The sequence below is a fragment of the Cibotium barometz genome, chromosome 9 (assembly GCF_041138505.1).
Source record: "Cibotium barometz isolate CiBa-2024 chromosome 9, ASM4113850v1, whole genome shotgun sequence".
NCBI lineage: Eukaryota > Viridiplantae > Streptophyta > Polypodiopsida > Cyatheales > Cibotiaceae > Cibotium > Cibotium barometz.
Window position 1 is genome coordinate 31,514,825 of NC_141054.1, and position 20,542 is coordinate 31,535,366.

A 20,542-nucleotide genomic window follows, 5' to 3' on the forward strand; every position below is an offset into this window, starting at 1 on the left:
GGCAGGGGGGAGTGTACGGATATCAAATTTGCACAAGAAGACAAGATTTGAATAACATTGTTTTCATTCTTGAGTGGATTTGCAGCCAGCAGCACGTGGATTGCTCCTTCTATGAAGACTCTCTATGTCAACCACTTTCATCTTTCTTCTCAATAGATCTCTTTCATTGGTGTTCAACACTGTAATAGGCTCATGATTAAGTACAGTCTTATCATTTTCTACTTCTTTGTGAACTAACCATTTGCTTGCTTGTGCTCACCATCTTTGTACCACTATAAAGTTAATTATCTTCATTTCCACACACTAACAAGGATCAACAACAAACACATCGGAAATGAAATTTTGAAATAAAATTTGGGGTTATGATTCATTTCATAAGCATGGAGTGTAAAGTGTTATATCATTAGAGGCTGTCTTTGAAGGACATGCTTAAAATAGATGTACCTTCATGTGATATTATCTTCATTTCCACACACTAACAAGGATCAACAACAAACACATCGGAAATGAAATTTTGAAATAAAATTTGGGGTTATGATTCATTTCATAAGCATGGAGTGTGAAGTGTTATATCATTAGAGGCTGTCTTTGAAGGACATGCTTAAAATAGATGAACCTTCATGTGATACTTTCATGCTATAAGAGCGTTTACATATTCATCACACAAATTTAAGAGGAAGACAATGTGAAACAAAGCGTCTGGTAACCTTTCATGAATGGTCATCTTGGCAAGTTTACAATCCTCAAATGATTGACATGGCATGTAAAATATAGTACTAATCTTGATGATTATGTTCTCTTGAACTCTCTCAATCTTCAAAGACAATTATAATTTTGACTATGTTGTATAGCATTTTGTTGCAAATAAACACTTGTAATGCATGATGAGGAGCATGTGTTGTAAAGTAGAAAAGCATTGCAAACACTTAAATTCATCCAGGCAAAAATATTGTCATTCCAACATCCATATCACTCCAGTACATTCAAGCTTAAAGAGAGAGAGAGAGAGAGAGAGTTCAAAGGACTAAAGGGTCTATGAGACAAAAATTGTTACAATGTGTCCATGAAGAAGTGACGGAAACATGGAAAAAACATGATTAAAAAACCCAACTAGAGCTAAGAGATAAAAACAGTAGCCTTCTAAGTGCCACTATCTAGTCTGGTGTAGTGCTACAATCACACGATGTCAGGGGATCAAAGTGGGTCCTCAATCTCTATGACTGTATAGATAGAGGCTCTCCACATCCACCTCTTGTAGACGGGAGGATCTCTTAGAGATCTTATGGAGGTAGGACACGGACGGCGAAAGAAAGAAAGTTATATTACGTCTATGGAAGACCCCGAGGGCCTATAAGACCAAAAGTAATACAATGGTACCATGGATATACTGAGCCATGGAAAACTGAAAGAAAAAGTAAAATGAAAGCATCTGACAGTACATGTGATCAGCAGATGATCCTGTGCAGAGTGAGATATGATGTGATCAGCTAATGACGATACCCGCCTCGGCCAGAACCGATCTAATGGTGGAGTGAATGTCAGGCCTCTGTGATGGGAACGTGACACGTCAGTGGAGAACGTCACGAATCCATCTGTGTGGTGGAGGGTCCGATGCTCTGGGTCCGGGACGTCTAGCTCGCAGAATGGATCGAGTTCTCTCACTAAGAACTCCTCTGGGGCGTGGAGCTGGAGCGTGGGTACAGGTGGTGGGCTCTGATGTCGTAGTAGAGGAACTGTTGTGGGCAATGGATTTCGATGTGCTGTGGGCAATGGATTTCGATGTGGATGTATGTACCACAAAGAAATCTGTGATGGCTCTCTGTGAGGTGTCCTGTCGGAGCCGGGGCTGTCTCTCAGTATGTTGCCTCAACACTACATCCCTGTGTCGTCTGAGCTCCATCAAGTACTTGCCCAAGCACCTCTGATCCTCAAACTGTATCACCCGTGTGAGTGGTCCGAATCCCTCTCGGAAGAGGCAGTGGAATCTCCCCCATATCTCATAGTAAGCCGGGCATGGGCCTCATCCTCTACTGCTCCTGTGACGCATACTGTGCATGTCCTCTCCTCATGTGGGATATCCTCAGCTCTACCAGTCTCTACTCTGAGGCGGTGGGAGGATACCTTGAGCTAGCCGATCGAGAAATGAAATGTTATATTAACGTCTTCAAAAGGCCAAAGTGACCTATGAGACCAAAGTTACAACCATGTGACATCTGATACATTGTATGGAAAAGAAAAGAGATAGCCCCACAATACATCAGTAGGGGTGAAGCTAATGCTACTAGTCAAAATGGGGTACATGAGTACATGGATACCTGAATAGAGAGAGAGAGAGAGAGAGAGAGAGAGAGAGAGAGAGAGAGAGCAAACAAAGTTGTAATGCGTCCAGGAAAGTACTAATCTATGGGAAAACTGAATACTGAAGATGAAACTAGCTACCTATACTAAGAGCATGTCTCAATGATAAGTGTAGTAGAAGCAACCATGTCGCTAACATAAGGTGCCAATAGGTACGACGAGGTGTGAGAAATGCATACCTCCTCCGATAATGATAGTATCATCCTCCATACTAGAGCGCACATCTGTGATGATGTCCCCAACCGGTGGTGGGTCTCTTCAAGGCACCAAAGTGTGTCTTGGATAATTGACCAGTGGAAGGTTGGGATCCCTAGGGGTGGGGAATCTGGCTCTCAGAAGGGATCACGCCCTCTCTCGTGACTCCAACGGTGTGTGGTTCCGAAGTGTGTGTAGTCGATGACCTGTGTTATCCCTTTGTCCTGTGGGGTGATAGCCTTTGTCATACATCGGTGCAATTTAAAGATGTCTGATGGTGGTCTTAGAAGCATCTCGCTGGCTCTGACTTCTTGTGGATGTTAACTCAACATGACCTCTCGATGGCAATGAAGGTCTGGGAGGTTCTATACCGCATAACCTGTGAGAGGGGACTGAATCCATCTCGAAAAAGACAATGGAATTCCTCGCGAATCTCATTATAGAGTGGACATCTGAACTTCTCTATGCCTCTTGGAAAATGCCCTGTACTACGAAGCTTGATCAGTAAATGGTACTCTCAACTGCCTGATGGCGATCTGCATGGCATGTGACAAATGCCTGTTAAGAATCCATCCTTGGAACTCGTAGAAAGTGCTCTCCTAAGAGCTGGAGTATTGTAGGGATCTCTAGTGGGGACAACCATGTACAGCTCGTGTGAAGTCAAATCAAGACGAATAAAGTGGTTGATCTCTTCTTGAGAGAGATCCAAAAACAAAGGCACGGCAAGTATCATGGAAAAGATTGGGCCAAAAAAGGCCACTCCAAGGTAATGTAAGATAAGACGATCTCCGGCTGGGCTCTGTTGTATAAGACAAACCAACCCACTCTCATTCAATAGGAAGTGTTAAAAGATCATGATCTTGGTTTTGCCATGATTAACCGTGAGGTCTCTCTTGGCACAAAACCTGTGCAATGCATCATGTCTTGCAAGGTGCTCTAGTTGGCAAGGGCTCCCAAGCGTTGGTTGTCCCCTCGAAATATTAGCTGTCATTAGTTGAGAGCCAAACAAATCAATGAGCATAAATTTCTCTCGTGTTTGCTAAATCATGAAGGTCTCAAACTTGGTGGTTTTAATCTCTCTTCCTGAATTTGCTTTTGTTAAGATAAGGTAGTAACATCAAGCATAATGGTGGTAAGACATCTTAGTTTTTAATCCCCTTTATTCATATAGACCTCCAAACTCTTATTAGAATAAAACATTACACCCTCACATCCTTGTTAAAAGAAGTAATGTCTTAAGAGGGCTATGATTAACAAGTGCTTTATTGGACCGCTCAACATATGTTTATTTTTACACACACAGGCTCCCTGCCCTGGTTCACATGCTTATTCGTATGCATTAATGGAAATGTGAGAAATCTCATACAAAAAAGTCCTTAATAGTCATTCTTTCTTCATCATCACCGCAACTCCCCAACAGGTGCTTCATTGAGCCACAGGAAATGAATGAAGTTATACAGCTTCCCGGTTACGCTTACCTGAAAACGAAAACAAGATGTCAAAATTGTTTTCTTATTAAGTACGTATTCATTAAATAGGCACCACATGAGAGTAGGGTGGGGGTCAGTCTAAACCCCTTACCACCAGACTCCACACACGCATGCATGCGTGCATGCACACATGTATGTGTGTACATACATTGTTTATCTGTATGTGTACTAGAATTACACATAGATATATGGAAACACATTAGCAAAATTTTACACATTCAGAGCGATAAGAACCTTATAAGGTGTAGGATTCAAGCCACGAAGATGGTCGGGACGCATTGCTGCCAACTGTTCTTTGCATCGTGTCCTCAATTCTTCCAATGAAGGCAATCGCTCTCGTGGAATCCCTTCAAAACAGATGAACACTCAGGAGTATTAGAAATTATCGTATCAATTTTCCGCCACTGGCACGTCATTAATTACCTGAGTTTCCAGCCCAATAACATTTGTACAGCTTCTCCACTTTTTGAGGAACCACGTGAGCTCTTTTGGATTCACTAAAAGGGTGCCTACATAATAGTCGCTCTTCAACCTGTTCATGGACAGAACCTTGAGACAGAAATTTTTGCAACTCTCATAACGACGACCTGTAGTTTCTCTCTCTCTCTCTCTCTCTCTCTCTCTCTCTCTCTCTCTCTCACACACACACACACACACACACTTTTTTTTAGTAAAACCACTGCTTCATTAATAAAAATAATGTTCATTCATAGCTTTCCCAGAGTGGGACAGCTACAACTTAGATCAGAAACAGTGGGAAAACAAGTCGAGCTGCGGAAAAGAGAGCTCTCCAAAGAATCTCTGAGAGAGTGGTAAAGCGATCTACAGAAAAAGGAAAAAGGGTCGACATGAACAACAGAAAAATACAGCTGATTCCGGAGAGTGCCCAGAATCTCGTCCAATCCAATCCAGAAAGACTGCATAAGCTGACAATGGTGGAGAGTCAACCACAAAGCCAAAACTGCCTCCCAAAAAGTCTGCCTTTGAAATCGTGCCCGTAGATGCCCTAACAATCTGTCCAAGAGGGCTCGAGAGTGGGAGCAGTACCACAGAGGATGGGGCACAGTCTCACTTGGGTGAGAGCATCGCCTACATGAGGCTGAAGCAATGTGTCTACATGCCAAAAGAATCCCCACTGGAGCCCAACCCCCCCTCCCCCCCCCCAACACACACGTGTGTGCCAACACATGCACACCACTACTTTGTCACACGATGGTCTCCCACATGATGATTTTATTTCTATAGGTAGGTAGTTTGTTTCCTTTTTTTCATTGGAACACTTTCGATCTCTTAGACCCTCCCTTTGGTCATTTGTAGACATTAATAAAACTCTCTCTCGCGCCTGAGGGGAGTTACCTCGGACCACGCCTCCCTCCAGCATGCCCGACGCCCCCGGCCCCCGAGACGTCAGCCACAATCCCCTCATCAACTCCAGATCTAGGACATGCTCCACCGCCATTGAGCTACCTTTCCATGTGAAGTAGCTCAGGGAGACCTCTTGGCCATACTCATTAGCGCCATGGTTGATATTTTGGAGAGTGGTATACCATCCACTAAGGGCCGATGCTGCTCTCATGTTTCTATGTTCCTAGTATTCGATGATGAGTTTCCATGGATAGTTTTGTATCACCCCAGTGAGAGAACTATGTTTATGTTTTGTTTCTGTTTTATTTTCCATTCCATGATGAGATATGCCATGGACATTATTGTATCACTTTGGTCTCATAGGCCCATTGGGTCTTTAGTAGACACTTAATATATCTTTCTTTCTTTCTTCTTTTTTTCTTTACACACACCTAGGGAGTCCTCAAGAGAATGCGAGCACAATGCTCCAGACGTCCCCAGTCCGAGCGCGACCTAGACCCTCCATTCGCTCATCAGCATTTAAGTCTTCAAACCGTCTCCAATGAGCTTTCCAAAGCCTTCAACAAGTCTTCAAGACTCTTCAGCATGAACATATGCAGCCCCCACTTCAACAAGACCAGATTTCCAAACATATGTACAGCCTTCAACACGCCCCAAAGAGCTGTACAACTTTATGTAACCCGAGTTCTTCACTTACACCTGGTACCATTAATATAAAATTTTGTACCTTTGATTTGCAAGACACGTTTATCAATTTGCACGTTTACAAAAGGCTTCACATACCTTCAATATCTTCATAAGAGTCTTCAATGGGCTACCAACAAGCGCATAGCCCATTCCAGCTGTGAGGGCTTGTGACTCGGGGAGGGCAGATCCTGAGTCCAAATCTCCGTAGGGCCCCATTATTGGTAATGTGACCGCTTAGCAACCACAAGTTGTAAAACCTTCGGCCGGGGAGACCAAGACACATCTAGGCGAGTACCAAACCTTGGAACTATCTACTCATGGAAAAAATGAGTCTTCAATGGGCTTCAATGAACATCAAAGTGCTTCACTAGGCTTCAAAGAACTCTGCCAAAGCTTCAAACTACTCAAAATGTAATACGTATACTCTGGGCAGCCTCCATAACAGCAATGTAGAAGAAACTGATCAGTAGCGCGTGTGGTACAGATGGTTGTACAGCAGTGTAAAAGAAACTCAGCTGTAGCAAGTGGTACAGTACGGGATCAAGTAAACCACTGGTACAGGAGCAAAAAAAGAACCATACAGCCTTGAACACAGATGGGATAGGACACGTCGTACAGTATGGGGCTGAGAAAACAGTTGGGACAGCAGGAAAAAAAAACCATACAGCCTTGTACACCGATGAGATACCTTGAGGAAGCACCCTATATGTAACAAGCAGTGTATATCCATAATTGTACAACTTTTGGGTGGGAGACCAAGCTGCCTTCGGGTGGGCATTCAAGTTGCTATCACAAAAGAATCTACTCAAGAAAAAAAAAAGACCACACAATCACAAGACCATAAACACTGCACTAGGGGTCAAAGATGGGTTGACCCCCCCCCCCCCCCCCCCCCCCCCCCCCCCCCCCAGCGAAAGAACACGTAGCGCGGAGCACCAAGTGAAATAGAGGTGCAGCACGCAGAAGACGGCCATCAACCGGCCAGGTCCCCCCTGTTGAAATATATGATGTACAAGTGATAAAGGGTGAGAGAAAGAGGTGATGTAGGTGTGAACACACCCCAAATAAAGTGGGCATGTGGGTGGAAAAGGGATTTAGGGTTGGCCCAACCCTAGCCCTTGGTGAACCCTATATAAAGGTCAAGAGGCTTCACTTTTTGTAACACAACACGTGAGGGTGAAGGTTAAGCCAACTTTGGAGTGGCTGATATAGAAGGTAATATAGAAGCTTTCTATACATCTTGTGTTCTTGCTCTCTCTCATATATGTTGCTCTATCTTGCCATTAACTATTGCTTCCGTTGTGCATACTCCCCATTATTTTGACATGGTATCAGAGCTTTGCAAAGGCTAAGTTCCCCTTCAATCCCCTTTTCTTTCTCTCTCACTATCATAAGCCATTCACATCCTCATCAAGAAAGACGGTGGTAGAAGAAGGTGAGAAGCAAAAAGGCGTCAAGAAGGAAGGCAACAAAAGAGCTTCATCAAAGAGGAGATTTTCATCATCAAATTCAAGATCTTCAGCAAAGTGAAGGAAGCCAGCAAATCAAGAAAGTGGCAAGAGAAGAATGGAAAAAAAACGCAAGAAAAATTGGTAAATTTTTGGTTTTTTCCATCAAGATTTCCATCCATTTTTCCCGTCAATTTGGTTCTGTCCACCATCGATTCTGGCCATGAACATCCGTGGGGCTGTTGTGAGTTTTGTGTGTTAAGGGCTTGTTAACCCTTGCCGAACCTCTGCATGAGCTTGCCCTTAAGCTTCACAAGAAGTGACATCGCAAGAATAAGCAAAGAAAAAAAAAACGCAATACGTCAATTTCTGCGTTTTTTTCTGTCGGCCATCCTGCAGTTCCGTCTATCTCTAGTTTTTTCCGTCGGCCATCCAGCGTTTCCAGCGACGGCGACAAGATTGGTCTGTCCACCATCAGCAATGACTGCAGCATTCCCATCTAGTTAGCATCTGTTGGCAATGCCACAACAACTGGTTGCAGCTTCTCACTTATCAACCAGCACATCATTGGCGATCAACGCACAGCAGCAACAAAACGCAGGCACCGTCCGTCAACGTCCATTTCTGTCTATGCCGTCCAGTGGCTCCGTCGTCTGACACTGTAGCACCTTATGTTGTGGTTGCTGTAAACCTACAAGACTGGCAACACAAAGAACAAGCAAGCAACAATTCAATGAACCCAGCCGCGGTGCATCGTAGGCGCATCATCACAGCAATGACAGCAGGCGCGTTTTCAAAAAAAAAAAGGCTATTTTTCAAAGGTTACAAACCTTTGTTTTTTTTTTTTTGAAGGTCTTTCTTAAAGGAAAAAAAACCCCTTCTTCTAAAGGTTCTTTAAACCTTTTTATGAGGTTTTTTCTAAACCTTTTGCTCTAAGCAATTTTCAACGGGTTTTCTCTGAGTCCTTAGAGGTTCCACAAAGGTTTTTTTTCTTATTTCTTTCAAGCTCGAGGCAAGCGGAGGAAGAAATTATTTTTGCCATTCTCGCTTGGGAAGTACAAGGCATGCACAATTTTTGAAACCAAGCAAAATTCGGCACATCAAGCATGAAATCCAATCCCTTTTTTTTTATATGAACTCATATGCATGGAAGTCATCTACTATATTGTAATGGAGTTAGACACTGCCTTTGTGTTGATAAACAAGTGGTAAGACCTCTCCTAAATCAATGTTCACATTGGTGTATGTATTTATGCATCATGATGAAGTGGAAGGTGAAAGCAAGAAGCATATTGAGGAGCACATGCATAAGCTATTGAAACATGGGTGGCAGCCTTGTGTTAGTCTATGTGGCAGCTGGACTAAGGAAGCTAGCATGATTGGAAAGAGACATGTACGCATGAAGCGTGTCTACCATGAGAAAGGATTGGAGAAGCACGAAGATGCCAATGTAATGAAGAATGGTACATCCAAATCCCACTTGAAGATTGTCTTTTGCAAGAAGATGGTTTCATCAAAATGAAGGATCAACAAGGGTGGTGCACGAAACCACTATGGAAGAGATGGTACCAAAGATGTTACTTGGGTTGAGGGGAATTTTGGAAGTTCCTCACATGATAAGAACCTCTTCTAGTTGAGAAGTGAAGCATGTTTACTAGAATTGGGAGTGAACGACATTTCTCTATAACTCATCACTTTTGTAAAAGACTAATTTACAAAGGCTACCTACCTTGTTATCTATCCTATGGTTGAGAGGAGGTCTTTTTGTTCTTGTATGTCCAATGCTCACCTTACTCCATGTTTGGCATTGTCCCATGGTGGCATTGAGAGGGGGTGTTGAAATATATGATGTACAAGTGATAAAGGGTGAGAGAAAGAGGTCATGTAGGTGTGAAAACACCCCAAATAAAGTGGGCATGTGGGTGGAAAAGGATTTAGGGTTGGCCCAACCCTAGCCCTTGGTGAACCCTATATAAAGGGCAGGAGGCTTCACTTTTTGTAACACAACACAAGTGACACAACACTTGAGGGTGAAGTTTAAGCCAACTTTGGAGTGGCTGAAATAGAAGGTAATATAGAAGTTTTCTATAAACCTTGTGTTCTTGCTCTCTCTCTCTCATATATGTTGCTCTATCTTGCCATCAACTATTGCTTCCGTTATGCATACTCCCCATTATTTTGACACCCCCCACCCAAACATCCTATAAGACCACCAATAAAGGTAGGGGATCAAGGGAGACCAAGGGGCATTTTGCCCTATATAGAGGACCCCAACCCCCTATGTGGGATAATAGACTGCCACATGGCAGTGTGAGAAGCGATGGGCAAGAATCCATTCCAACAACCCCCCCCCCCACCCCGACCCCCGTGTGGCCCCCGCCCCCCTTCTTATGGTAAAGAGTCTCACTTGTACAAGCTTGGAATGATCCGGAGTTACCTCCACCGGCTCATTTGCATTATCAGATTACAATTGAGGGATGAAACCATTCAAAGAGTAGTGTGTCAGTGTATTGGGTCATTTGTCACACAAATGATCACACACTCATGAATGGTAAACCCACCAGTGGAGGTGAATACTCACTCTCACAAGGTAATAAGCCTTTCAAGTAGAAAGAAAGAGTACTTCCTCTCTATGTGGGGTGAAGAGAACCATGCCTTCACTCCCTTGTGAAATAGAACAACAAAATATACCATCAAAGAAGAGCGCATATGCATGAACTATAGGCATGTGCTCCTTGTATGCTTCTTTGGAACGTTTGGGAGGTACAGCAATCTCTTTCTCACTTCTCATATTTGTTCCAAGCCAAGATTTCCACAAGAAAAGCTCAAGTCGTATCCTCAATCATAAAGAAAAATTGAAGCTCCATCAATCACTTGGCAAAATACCATCAAAGAAGAGCTCATATGCATGAACTATACGCATGTGCTCCTTATATGCTGCTTTGGAACCTTTGGGAGGTATAGCAATCTCTTTCTTACTTCTCATATTTGTTACAAGCCAAGATTTCCACAAGAAAAGCTCAAGTCGTATCCTCCATCATTAAAGAAAAATTTAAGCTCCATCAACCACTTGGCAAACTTGCCTGACAGTGTAAGCTTCTTAACCATATGCATCGTAATCGATGAGCTAGTCATGAAAGTAAAATGCTTAGGAAGAAGATAATAGCGGAGTGTCCTTATAGCAAAGTTGAGAACCAAACCAAGCTTCTCCACTACCTCTTATAAGTTGGAAGCGACCAATCTAGTAAATCGGCCCACATAAATCCCTTCTCATCCTTTTGCATGAGAACCCAAGGCATCGGTGCTCACACTCAATGAAGCAAAGAATTCTGCTCCCTAATACGGTGCTTCAAGATGGGAGCCTCCATGATGGCCATCTTGGTTGCTTTGATGCTTGTCTTCCCACCAAAACACAGGTGTTTCATCAAACCTATTTCCTACATGTTTCATACCTTTCCTGGGCATTTCAAAAATGTTTAATCAAAAAGAAAGAGGGGGTTACTGGCCCCAAAAATCATATATATGGCTATAAAACATGCTGCATTTACACATAAAAACAATGTTAAGAATCAAGATTCAAGGACCAAGGTGACCACAGACTCCTAACTCTGGTCCTTGGAGCCTGCTACTCAATCCCGACTCCTACAGAGTCCTACCTACTGACTCTTGAATCTGGACTCCCAAGGTCCTAAATTCTAACAAGTTAGAAGTTACACAACCATTTACTTCTCAATGCAACATGCTCACAGGCTACAACTTAAATCATGATTCCAATATCATACATCAATTACCAACATTAAGATCCAATATTGTGTTACTCCTCAAAACTCAAGAAACAATATATAAAAGAGTCAAGAGTCCACTCAAAGTGCTCACTAATCAAAGAAGAGCCAAAAACATTGGCATACTGATACATGATACATCATATCAATATGAAAATGACCAGACTACTCAATATTGTCTATAGAATCTCGATGAATCATGAATCATGATAAGAAAAATGAAGTCTGTAATACAAAATGAAGCATGACGAAATAAAGACCCAAGGAGTGAAAACTCAATCCTCCACCAAATCCTCAACATCCTTGATGTTCTCATCACTAGCCTCCTTAGCTGACTCAACCTCACTCTCAAGAGAGAAGATACATCCAAATGATCTCCCTCACTTGCCCCACACATTGTACTACCACTTGGTGTCATTGCATGTGCTCGTGTGACACAAGCAAATGCCATCATACAACATGGCATATATGTCGCGCTCCTCCTAAGGAAACTCCTACACGTCCTTCACCTTCTCAATGTTGATTTTGTCGACACTCTCGCATAAAAGCAATCTACCTATCAAATGGCTGTTGTCCTATACACCAGCCGCTCATCCTCCAAATGTATCTGGAGGTGCACATACTGAAATACACGCTTCACAGCTTGCCAATGTGACAATCGTGGGCGGTGCATGAATCTGCTCAACTGAGATACGGCATACTGAATATCTGGCCGTGTAGTACACAAATAAATAAGGCACCCAACAGCCTAAGCATATATAGTGGCATCAAATAAAATACTGTCATCTTGTAGTGACAGTTTCATCCCAGGCTCCATAGGAGTGCTGATAGGCTTGCAATCCTGAAATTTGAACTTCTCCAGAAGTTTAGCAACATACCTAGATTGCAACAACCCAATGCCTCTGTTATCCTGCACAAACTATATGCCCAAATAGTAGTGTACAAGCCCCAAATCAGACATGGCAAATGTCTGTTTGCAGTATCTCTTTAAAAGCTGCAATTTTGTCATCATTTGATCCCATGCGCAAAAGATCATCTACATAATGACTGATGACCAGCAAATCTTTCTCTTCTTTCTTTACATACAAAATGGCTTCTGATGGACTGTTCACAAAGCCTTGAGTGAGCAGGAAAGCATCGATCTTTGCATACCAAGCTCGTGGAGCTTGTTTCAAACCATACAAGGCCTTTTTCAGCCTGCATACTTTCCCTTCATGACCATGTTCTGCAAAACCTATGGGCTGATGTACATAAACTTCCTCCTCGAGGTTCCCATGTAGGAAAGCAGTCTTGATGTCCAACTGATGAACAACCCAACCACGATGTGCAGCCAATGCAATGACACTCCTAAGTGTCGACATACGGGATGTAGGAGCAAATGTCTCCTCATAATCAATGCCCTTCTTCTGTGCATGGCCCTTTGCAAGTAGACGGGCTTTGTACCTGTCAATGGATCCATCTGCATGTCTTTTCAACTTATAGACCCACTTAGTACCAATGGCTTTCTTGCCTTTGGGCAGATCAACCAAATCCCATGTTTGATTCCTTTTAATAGAATCAAGTTCATCCTGCATGGCTTTGTTCCAATGCACATTGTCTCGTGCATCCACAAATGAATCACGCTCATCATCATCCTGTAAACTAGCTGCCATAACCATATTTAAATCCATGATGCGTGCATGCTCATTGGTCCGTGTCTCCCTACGAGTACGGCCAGCAAGAGGAGCATCTAGATGGCTGTCCTGTAATGTCCTCAAATACCATCTAGGTATATGTCTGACCTGTGGAGCCTGTTGCCCCATATTTGGCTCAACTTCTGGCTCAATCTCCTACTGAATTTCTGCACCACCTTCATGATTAGCTGGCTGCACTGCACCCTCATGGGTTGGATCACCAACTGTGGAATGAAACTCCATAGGTAGTAGGCCTTCAAACACATCATTTTCAGCCTGATTTGCATCATAACTAGCCATGGATATTTCTGATTTTTCATCAAAAATCACATCCCGACTAGTGAATATCTTCTTGGACAGTGGGTCATATAACCGGTAGCCCTTGCTCTCACGGCTATACCCAACAAAAATACATTTTGTGGCTTTATCATCCAACTTCCTCCTCAACTCTTTGGGTATGTGTGCATATGCAAGACACCCAAAAGTACGAAAGTGTGATACCGAAGGCTTGCGGCCATGCCAAGCCTCAAAAGGAGTAATGGAAACCAATGCCTTTGTGGGACATCGATTCAAAATATGACAAGCACACATAACAGCTTCCACCCAAAAGACATGTGGTAGCTTCTTTGCCTTTAACATACATCTGGCCATCTCCATGAGTGACCGATTCTTCCTTTCTACAACCCCTTACAGTAATGGCATTTGCCCTTCTTCTTGGGCTGTCCATCACCTTTCTTGGTATCCTGAGATGAACCACCATCACCTGAATTCTGATTTGAACTCTTTGGCTGAGACTTGCCTTTCCCTTTTTGACCTGTCACAAATGCTTGTTCAGCACTTGTGTTCATGTTCATGTTCTTCCTGATTTGCTCTTTCCTGTAACAAGAGAGCAACAAGTTCCTGATACTTTAGGGGCTCAATAGCATTCCTCATGCTAAGGTTCAAAGAGGTATGAAAAGCCAAGTAGGATCTTGGCAAAGAGTTTAAGATGGTGGATACAAGCTCTGTCTCAGGAATAATCTCATCCACATTGATGAGTTGCTCTCTCAAATCCTGCAGCTTGTTCAAGTGGCTAGACATATCATCTCCTTCATGCATCTTCTCGTTTTCCAGCTCTCTTTTCAAAAATGAGATTTGTGCCTCATTACGAGCAGCATACATTTGCTCCAAAGTCACCCATGCATTCCGTGAAGAGCCAGCTGAACGAATATGAGGTAAAATAGACCTCTGTACTGACAATGCAAAAGTGATAAGGCTTGTGCATCTTTGGCATCCCATGCCTTCAAGGCATTTGTTCTTTGAACAGGCTGTGGCTGAACCGGTGCCTGTGCCTGTTGTCCCCTTCCACGAGCACCCCCTTGAGGAGGAGTCTCTGGAGCCAATGGACCTGGACGTGGTTCATCACCACTAACAAAATCCCAAAGACCTTTTGCCACGAGCACATTTCTCAGCATGAAACTCCACAAGGAATAATTCATGCCATCCAGCTTGTCTTCCTTAGACAAGTACATGAACACATCACTCTGCTGTTGATTTGCCATGGCCAGTGCACAATGTTGTACCTGTGTATCAAAAAACCCAAAAACAACAACCCTGAAAGCTACTGTACTCCACTGAATACAACTGACCCAAATATGCTTGCACTCTCAATCCTCTGAATGTGCAAAACAATGCACCACTGACTGAGTAGAGCAACAAAAGTGGCTCACACAGTGCCAAAATGCCCAAAAAATGCCCAAAATTTCTGCACCCAAAGCCTTGCAAAAGCCTGTAGAGGTTTCTTTGCAAGAAAACCTCCCTGTATCTGCCAGAAAAACTTTCACAGAGAAAATGCCCAAATTTCAAAACATGTAAAGCTCTAAATTTTTGCCAATGTGATTTTGCAGGTACTGGTCGACAGTTCGACTGTAGGCTGTACGGAACAGCAGCAGGTACTCGTCGGCTGTAGGCTGTAGGGAACAACAGCAGGTACTCGTCGGCTGTAGGCTGTACGGAACAGCAGCAGGTACTCGTCTGCTGTCTGCTGTACAGAGCAGACTGGTCGGCCAGTGTACGGAGCAGTGTACAGAACAGTCGGCGCCTGTATGGACAGACAGCAGGCCTGTACGGAAAAGCTGTATGGCTGTCTGCGCAGGACTGTACGGCTGTCTGCGCTGGACTGTACGGCTGCAGCTAATGGCGACTAACTGTACGGGCAGCTGATGGCGAGTGACTGTACGGGCAGCTGGTGGCGAGGGCCTGTACGGACAGCTAGGCGAACCTGCTCTGATACCAGAATGTAGGATATGGTTGTTAGGGTTAGGGTTTTGGAAGGCACATCAACAGGAGGCGTGAGAGAGAGAGAGAGAGAGGAACACGCTTGCTCATATGATGATAATGATAAAAAGGAGTACAATAGCCACATATAAAAGATGTGACCTAAAGTGTGTTCACATGGTCCGGTCATAAATAGTGCCATGTGGACCAAACCACTTATAAACCTTTATAAGTGAAACTAAGCTAAACTGGGAGGAAAAACCTCCACTAACTGAAGTAAAAAGTGCCCCAGTAACCTACTGATGATCACTAGCACTCCCCTGGGTGCATACACAGCATAAAACCCGAATGTAGGATATGGTTGTTAGGGTTAGGGTTTTGGAAGGCACATCAACAGGAGGCGTGAGAGAGAGAGAGAGAGAGGAACACGCTTGCTCATATGATGATAATGATAAAAAGGAGTACAATAGCCACATATAAAAGATGTGACCTAAAGTGTGTTCACATGCTAGGTCATAAATAGTGCCATGTGGACCAAACCACTTATAAACCTTTATAAGGGAAACTAAGCTAAACTGGGGGAAAAAACCTCCACTAACTGAAGTAAAAAGTGCCCCAGTAACCTACTAATGATCACTAGCACTCCCCTCGGTGCATACACAGCATAAAACCCAACACCCTGCCTGCAATGCCTCGCAACTGAGGCTACATGACCTAGCTATCGCTAGGAGTTATATGCTCAACATAATCATAGGCAATTCCAACCAACCAAATGGTCCACATGCATATAACATTTCACCAAGATCTAATAAGCCCTTTCTACAACCTTACAAACTGAGGATAATCAACAAGAGCAGCAACTCACCCTAGTCAATCAATGACTACTGAAGTGTTCAAAACTTCAAGGGCTAGATCCTAGCGTCCCATACCACTAGGATATGCCCCATATACACTCTACAAATCCATCACACCAGCTTGTGGACTCCCGAATGTTCCATCGAGGTACAATGAAGTTGCTAGCAAGTCCCAACAACATCCAGCACACAAATGGTGTCACCTTGGAAGAATAAATTACCCGAGAAATCAACCAATCTCAACATCAATGATACATGTTCTGAGTATTGATCTCCAAATCCATTGGCTAACTGAATCCAGTACCACGCAGAATTGGCAAAATATAACAATTCCACCATCCTAATGAAGAAACGAACCGTTTCATCCAATCATAGTTGCAATAGCAAGCAACAACCCTCCAATCATTGGCAATCCTTAATCTATTTCTTTCCCCTTCCTTGGAGTTGATTCACAATCAACGTTTCTCACCTTTAATCAATAAACAGCCAACCCGAAGTATAGATGCATCCAGAAACCTACATGCAACATATCATTGTAACATGCGGAAGCCTCAGGGTCAAATTCGTAACTTCAATGCTCAGAATTCCGCAACCTTTCACAACCAAAATAACGCACAAAACTGAAGTAGAGAGAGAGAGAGAGAGAGAGAGAGAGAGGACACAGTATTGGGTCCCAAATACCCTCTGTAGGGCCCAGTGTATTTGCTTTATTAGAATGATGCAAATTAGAAAATAAAGACTGAACTTTGACCTATTTGGCTGAGATAAATCTCTGCCCTTGACCTTCAGCTTTCACCCTTGCGTTAGCTTCTCCCTCCGGGCCCTTGAGATGCTTCAGCACATTGTGAAATATGAGATGAGATAATCGTTTTCTTGGCTGGGTTTATATACCCTCTAAAGCTTCAAGTCAACCAACAAAAATAAGTCGACTAGCAGCAACATTCTCCACGACTTGTGAAAAAAGTCCATTTAATCAAATGCTTTCATACCAAGCCTTGCTGGCTGCTTTGCGCATACTGTCCAGGCTGCTGGGTAGCCCTTATGCACTGGCCGCCTGCAATCCTGGCTGCCCATGGGCTAGCCGATTGGCTAGGCTGGCCTTCAAAGCATGTCAGCTGGCTGGCCTAGCCGACAGGACCACAACATCCTTGGCTGGTGGGAAAAGGCCATGGACCTCTTGGGCCCCTTGGGGTGGCCTAAGGCCTACCCCTTGCCCATTCACGCGATATAATACCCCTTTTTGGAGTAGCCCTATGTTGAAATATATGATGTACAAGTGATAAAGGGTGAGAGAGAGAGATCATGTAGGTGTGAACACACCCCAAATAAAGTGGGCATGTGAGTGGAAAAGGGATCTAGGGTTGGCCCAACCCTAGCCCTTGGTGGACCCTATATAAAGGACAGGAGGCCTCACTTTTTGTAACACAAGTAACACAACACTTCAAGGTGAAGGTTAAGCCAACTTTGGAGTGGCTGAAATAGAAGGTAATATAGAAGCTTTCTATACATCTTGTGTTCTTGCTCTCTCTCATATATGTTGCTCTATCTTGCCATCAACTATTGCTTCCGTTGTGCATACTCCCCATAGTTTTGACATGGTATCAGAGCCTTGCAAAGGCTAAGTTCCCCTTCAATCCCCTTTTCTCTCTCTCACTATCATAAGGCATTTACATCCTCATCAAGAAGGACGGTGGTAGAAGAATGTGAGAAGCAAAAAGGTGTCAAGAAGGAAGGCAACAAAAGAGCTTCATCAAAGAGGAGATTCCGTCATCATCAACAAGTTTTTAAAGCTTGGAAGAAGAAGAAGAAGACGATCCTCATCATCAACGAGAAGAAGAAGATGATCCTCATCATCAACGAGAAGAAGAAGAAGAAAAAGAAGAGGAGAAAGAAGAACAAAACCGAAGCAAAATCAGTAAACTTCTGGTTTTCCGTCAAAACATTCCGTCGAATCTTTCCATCATCATCCTTCTTCAAAGATTTTAAAGGTGCATGGGAGATACTTTGGATCTTTTGAAGTGTGCCGGGTATATTCTTTTATCAATAAGCAACTTTGTCAACAACATCAACAATAGCATCGGCGAATCCAAAAAAAAAAGCAGCCCTGTTTTTTCCGTCTGCCGTCCGTCTCAGAGTTTCCGTCCGTCAGTCTGCAACGTCTGTCCCTTCCAGTTTTTCCCATCTAGTATGGTGGCTAAGCAGGTGCTTTGGCAAGCCTTGCTTATTATAACACAAGCTAAGGAAGGTGACAACAGCGCAGTCATCGAAAGCAGCAATCGGCGCATCATCGCATAGCACTTGAACGCAACAAAAACACAGGTGCATTTTTTTAGTATTAAAAAAAAAGGCAACAATCCTTCGCTTGCCACCTGGTATGGTGGTAAGCCAAGCTTGTCTGTGCTTAAACAGTTTGGCAAGCAACATCTACAGCAGCGTGTCATCACAACACAACAGCGGACAACGCGCATCAAAACGCATAACGTAGCAACGTGCGTTTTTTCAACACAAGAAAAAAAAACATTTTTTCTAAAGGTTTAAAAACCTTTGTTTTTTTCTCATCAAGTGTTTTTTTCTAAAGAAAAAAAAAAACCTTATCTAAGGTCTTTAACCTTTTCTCTAAGAGGTTCTTTAAAACCTTTATTTCCAAGGATTCTTTTAAACCTTTTCTCTAAGGTTTTTCAACCTTTGTTTCTCCAAGGCTCACAAAGCCAAAGGTGATTTTATAAATCCTTGAACCCGCTTCAAGCACATCAATCTTCAAAACTTGAATTAATTTTTACCTTGTAAATGGAGTTAGACACTGCCCTTGTTTTTTGCAAGTGGTAAGACCCCTCCTACCCCTATCAATCATGTCGAAGGAGATTGGAGCCTCGATTGAGAAGTTTGATGGGGAGTTTCCATACTTGGAAAATTCAAGAAAGATATATGCTGAAGGTCAAAGCAAAGGGTGGATCTACATCTACATCGAAAACTCAAGCCTTTGTGATGAAACATGGTACGTTCAAATCCAACTTAAAATGTATCTTTTGCAAGAAGATGGTTTTATCAAAGCGAAGGAGCAACAAGGGTGGTGCACGAAGCCACTATGGAAGAGATGGTACCAAAGATGTTACTAAGGTTGAGGGGAATTATGTAAATTCCTCAAATGTTCTAGATAAGTAACTCTTCTAGTTGAGGAGTGAAGCATGTTTGCTAGAATTGGGAGTGAACCACATTTCTTTATAACTCATCACTTTTGTAAAAGCCTAATTTATAAAGGCTACCTACCTTGTCATCTATCCTATGGTTAAGAGGGGGTCATTTTGTTCTTGTATGTCCAATGCTCACCTTGCTCCATGTTTGGCATTGTCCCATGGTGGCATTGAGAGGGGGTGTTGAAATATATGATGTGCAAGTGATAAAGGGTGAGAGAAAGAGGTCATGTAGGTGTGAACACATCCCAAATAAAGTGGGCAGGTGGGTGGAAAAGGGATCTAGGACCTTCAGCTTTCACCCTTGCATTAGCTTCTCCCTTGGCTGTCCGGGTCCCTGAGACGCCTCAGCACTTTGTGAAATATGAGATGAGATAATCATTTTCTTGGCTGGGTTTATATAGCCTCTAAAGCTTCAGGTCGGCCAGCAGAAAAATTCTCCACGACTTGTGAAAAAATCCATTTAATCAAATGCTTTCACACCAGGCCTTGCTGGCTGCTTTGCGCATACTGTCCAGGCTGCTGGGCAGCCCTTATGCCCTGGCTGCCTACAGTCCTGGCTGCCCCATGGGCTAGCCGACTGGCTGGGCTGGCCTTCAAAGCATGTCGGCTGGCTGGCCAAGTTTTTCTATGGCCTACCCCACAGGGCCACACCATCCTTGGCTGGTGGGAAAAGGCCATGGGCCTCTTGGGCCCCTTGGGGTGGCCTAAGGCCTATCCCTTGCCCATTCACAGGATATAATACCCCTTTCTAGGGTTGCCCCCTTCTACATGCAACCTACATGCTTCCTATACAGCTGCCTGGTGTCCCGCTGCAAACCAAACACTCAGAACATCTGACATCATTCCAGAGGGAGACTCACAGCACGGACTGGCACTGCTTCATGTGCAAGACAATGCACACCTGACCTCGGACGCATAGAGTGGAACCCTGGCTGACTTGTCCTAGACTCGGCTCACATGGGACCAGTTTCCACTCCAGGTCCTACACCTTTCTGTTCAGATATGTCCACGTGGCATCCAAGTGCAGGATGCACGTGATAATCATAGCCCCCCATACCACCAGCATATACTCCATAAAAGACCTCCTTTAGACCCATAAGCCCTGGACCCAGTCTTGACAAAACCAAACTGCTACTTGAATGTCAGCCACTTTCAGGCTAGACCCCACGTCAATCTGCCGAATACAGCATTCCCTACAACCTTCTCTGTCAATCATGTGGCAACCATAAGTGCATAGCAC

The 20,542-nt window shown here is 43.6% G+C and overlaps 1 protein-coding gene across 1 annotated transcript in view; it reads right to left on the bottom strand.

Moving 5' to 3' along the window:
• Nucleotides 1-3,699: 3,699 nt before the first annotated feature.
• Nucleotides 3,700-20,542, bottom strand: part of LOC147635464 (nicotinate phosphoribosyltransferase 1-like) — a 48,080-nt gene continuing 31,237 nt past the window's right edge. Inside the window, exons 13-15 of the mRNA XM_086802743.1 lie at nt 4,467-4,575; nt 4,278-4,390; nt 3,700-4,031 (exon numbers count right to left, since the gene is read on the bottom strand). Coding sequence (XP_086658869.1) covers nt 3,954-4,031; nt 4,278-4,390; nt 4,467-4,575 — 300 coding nt within the window. The 3' untranslated portion in view covers nt 3,700-3,953. The remainder of the gene's footprint in view (nt 4,032-4,277; nt 4,391-4,466; nt 4,576-20,542) is intronic.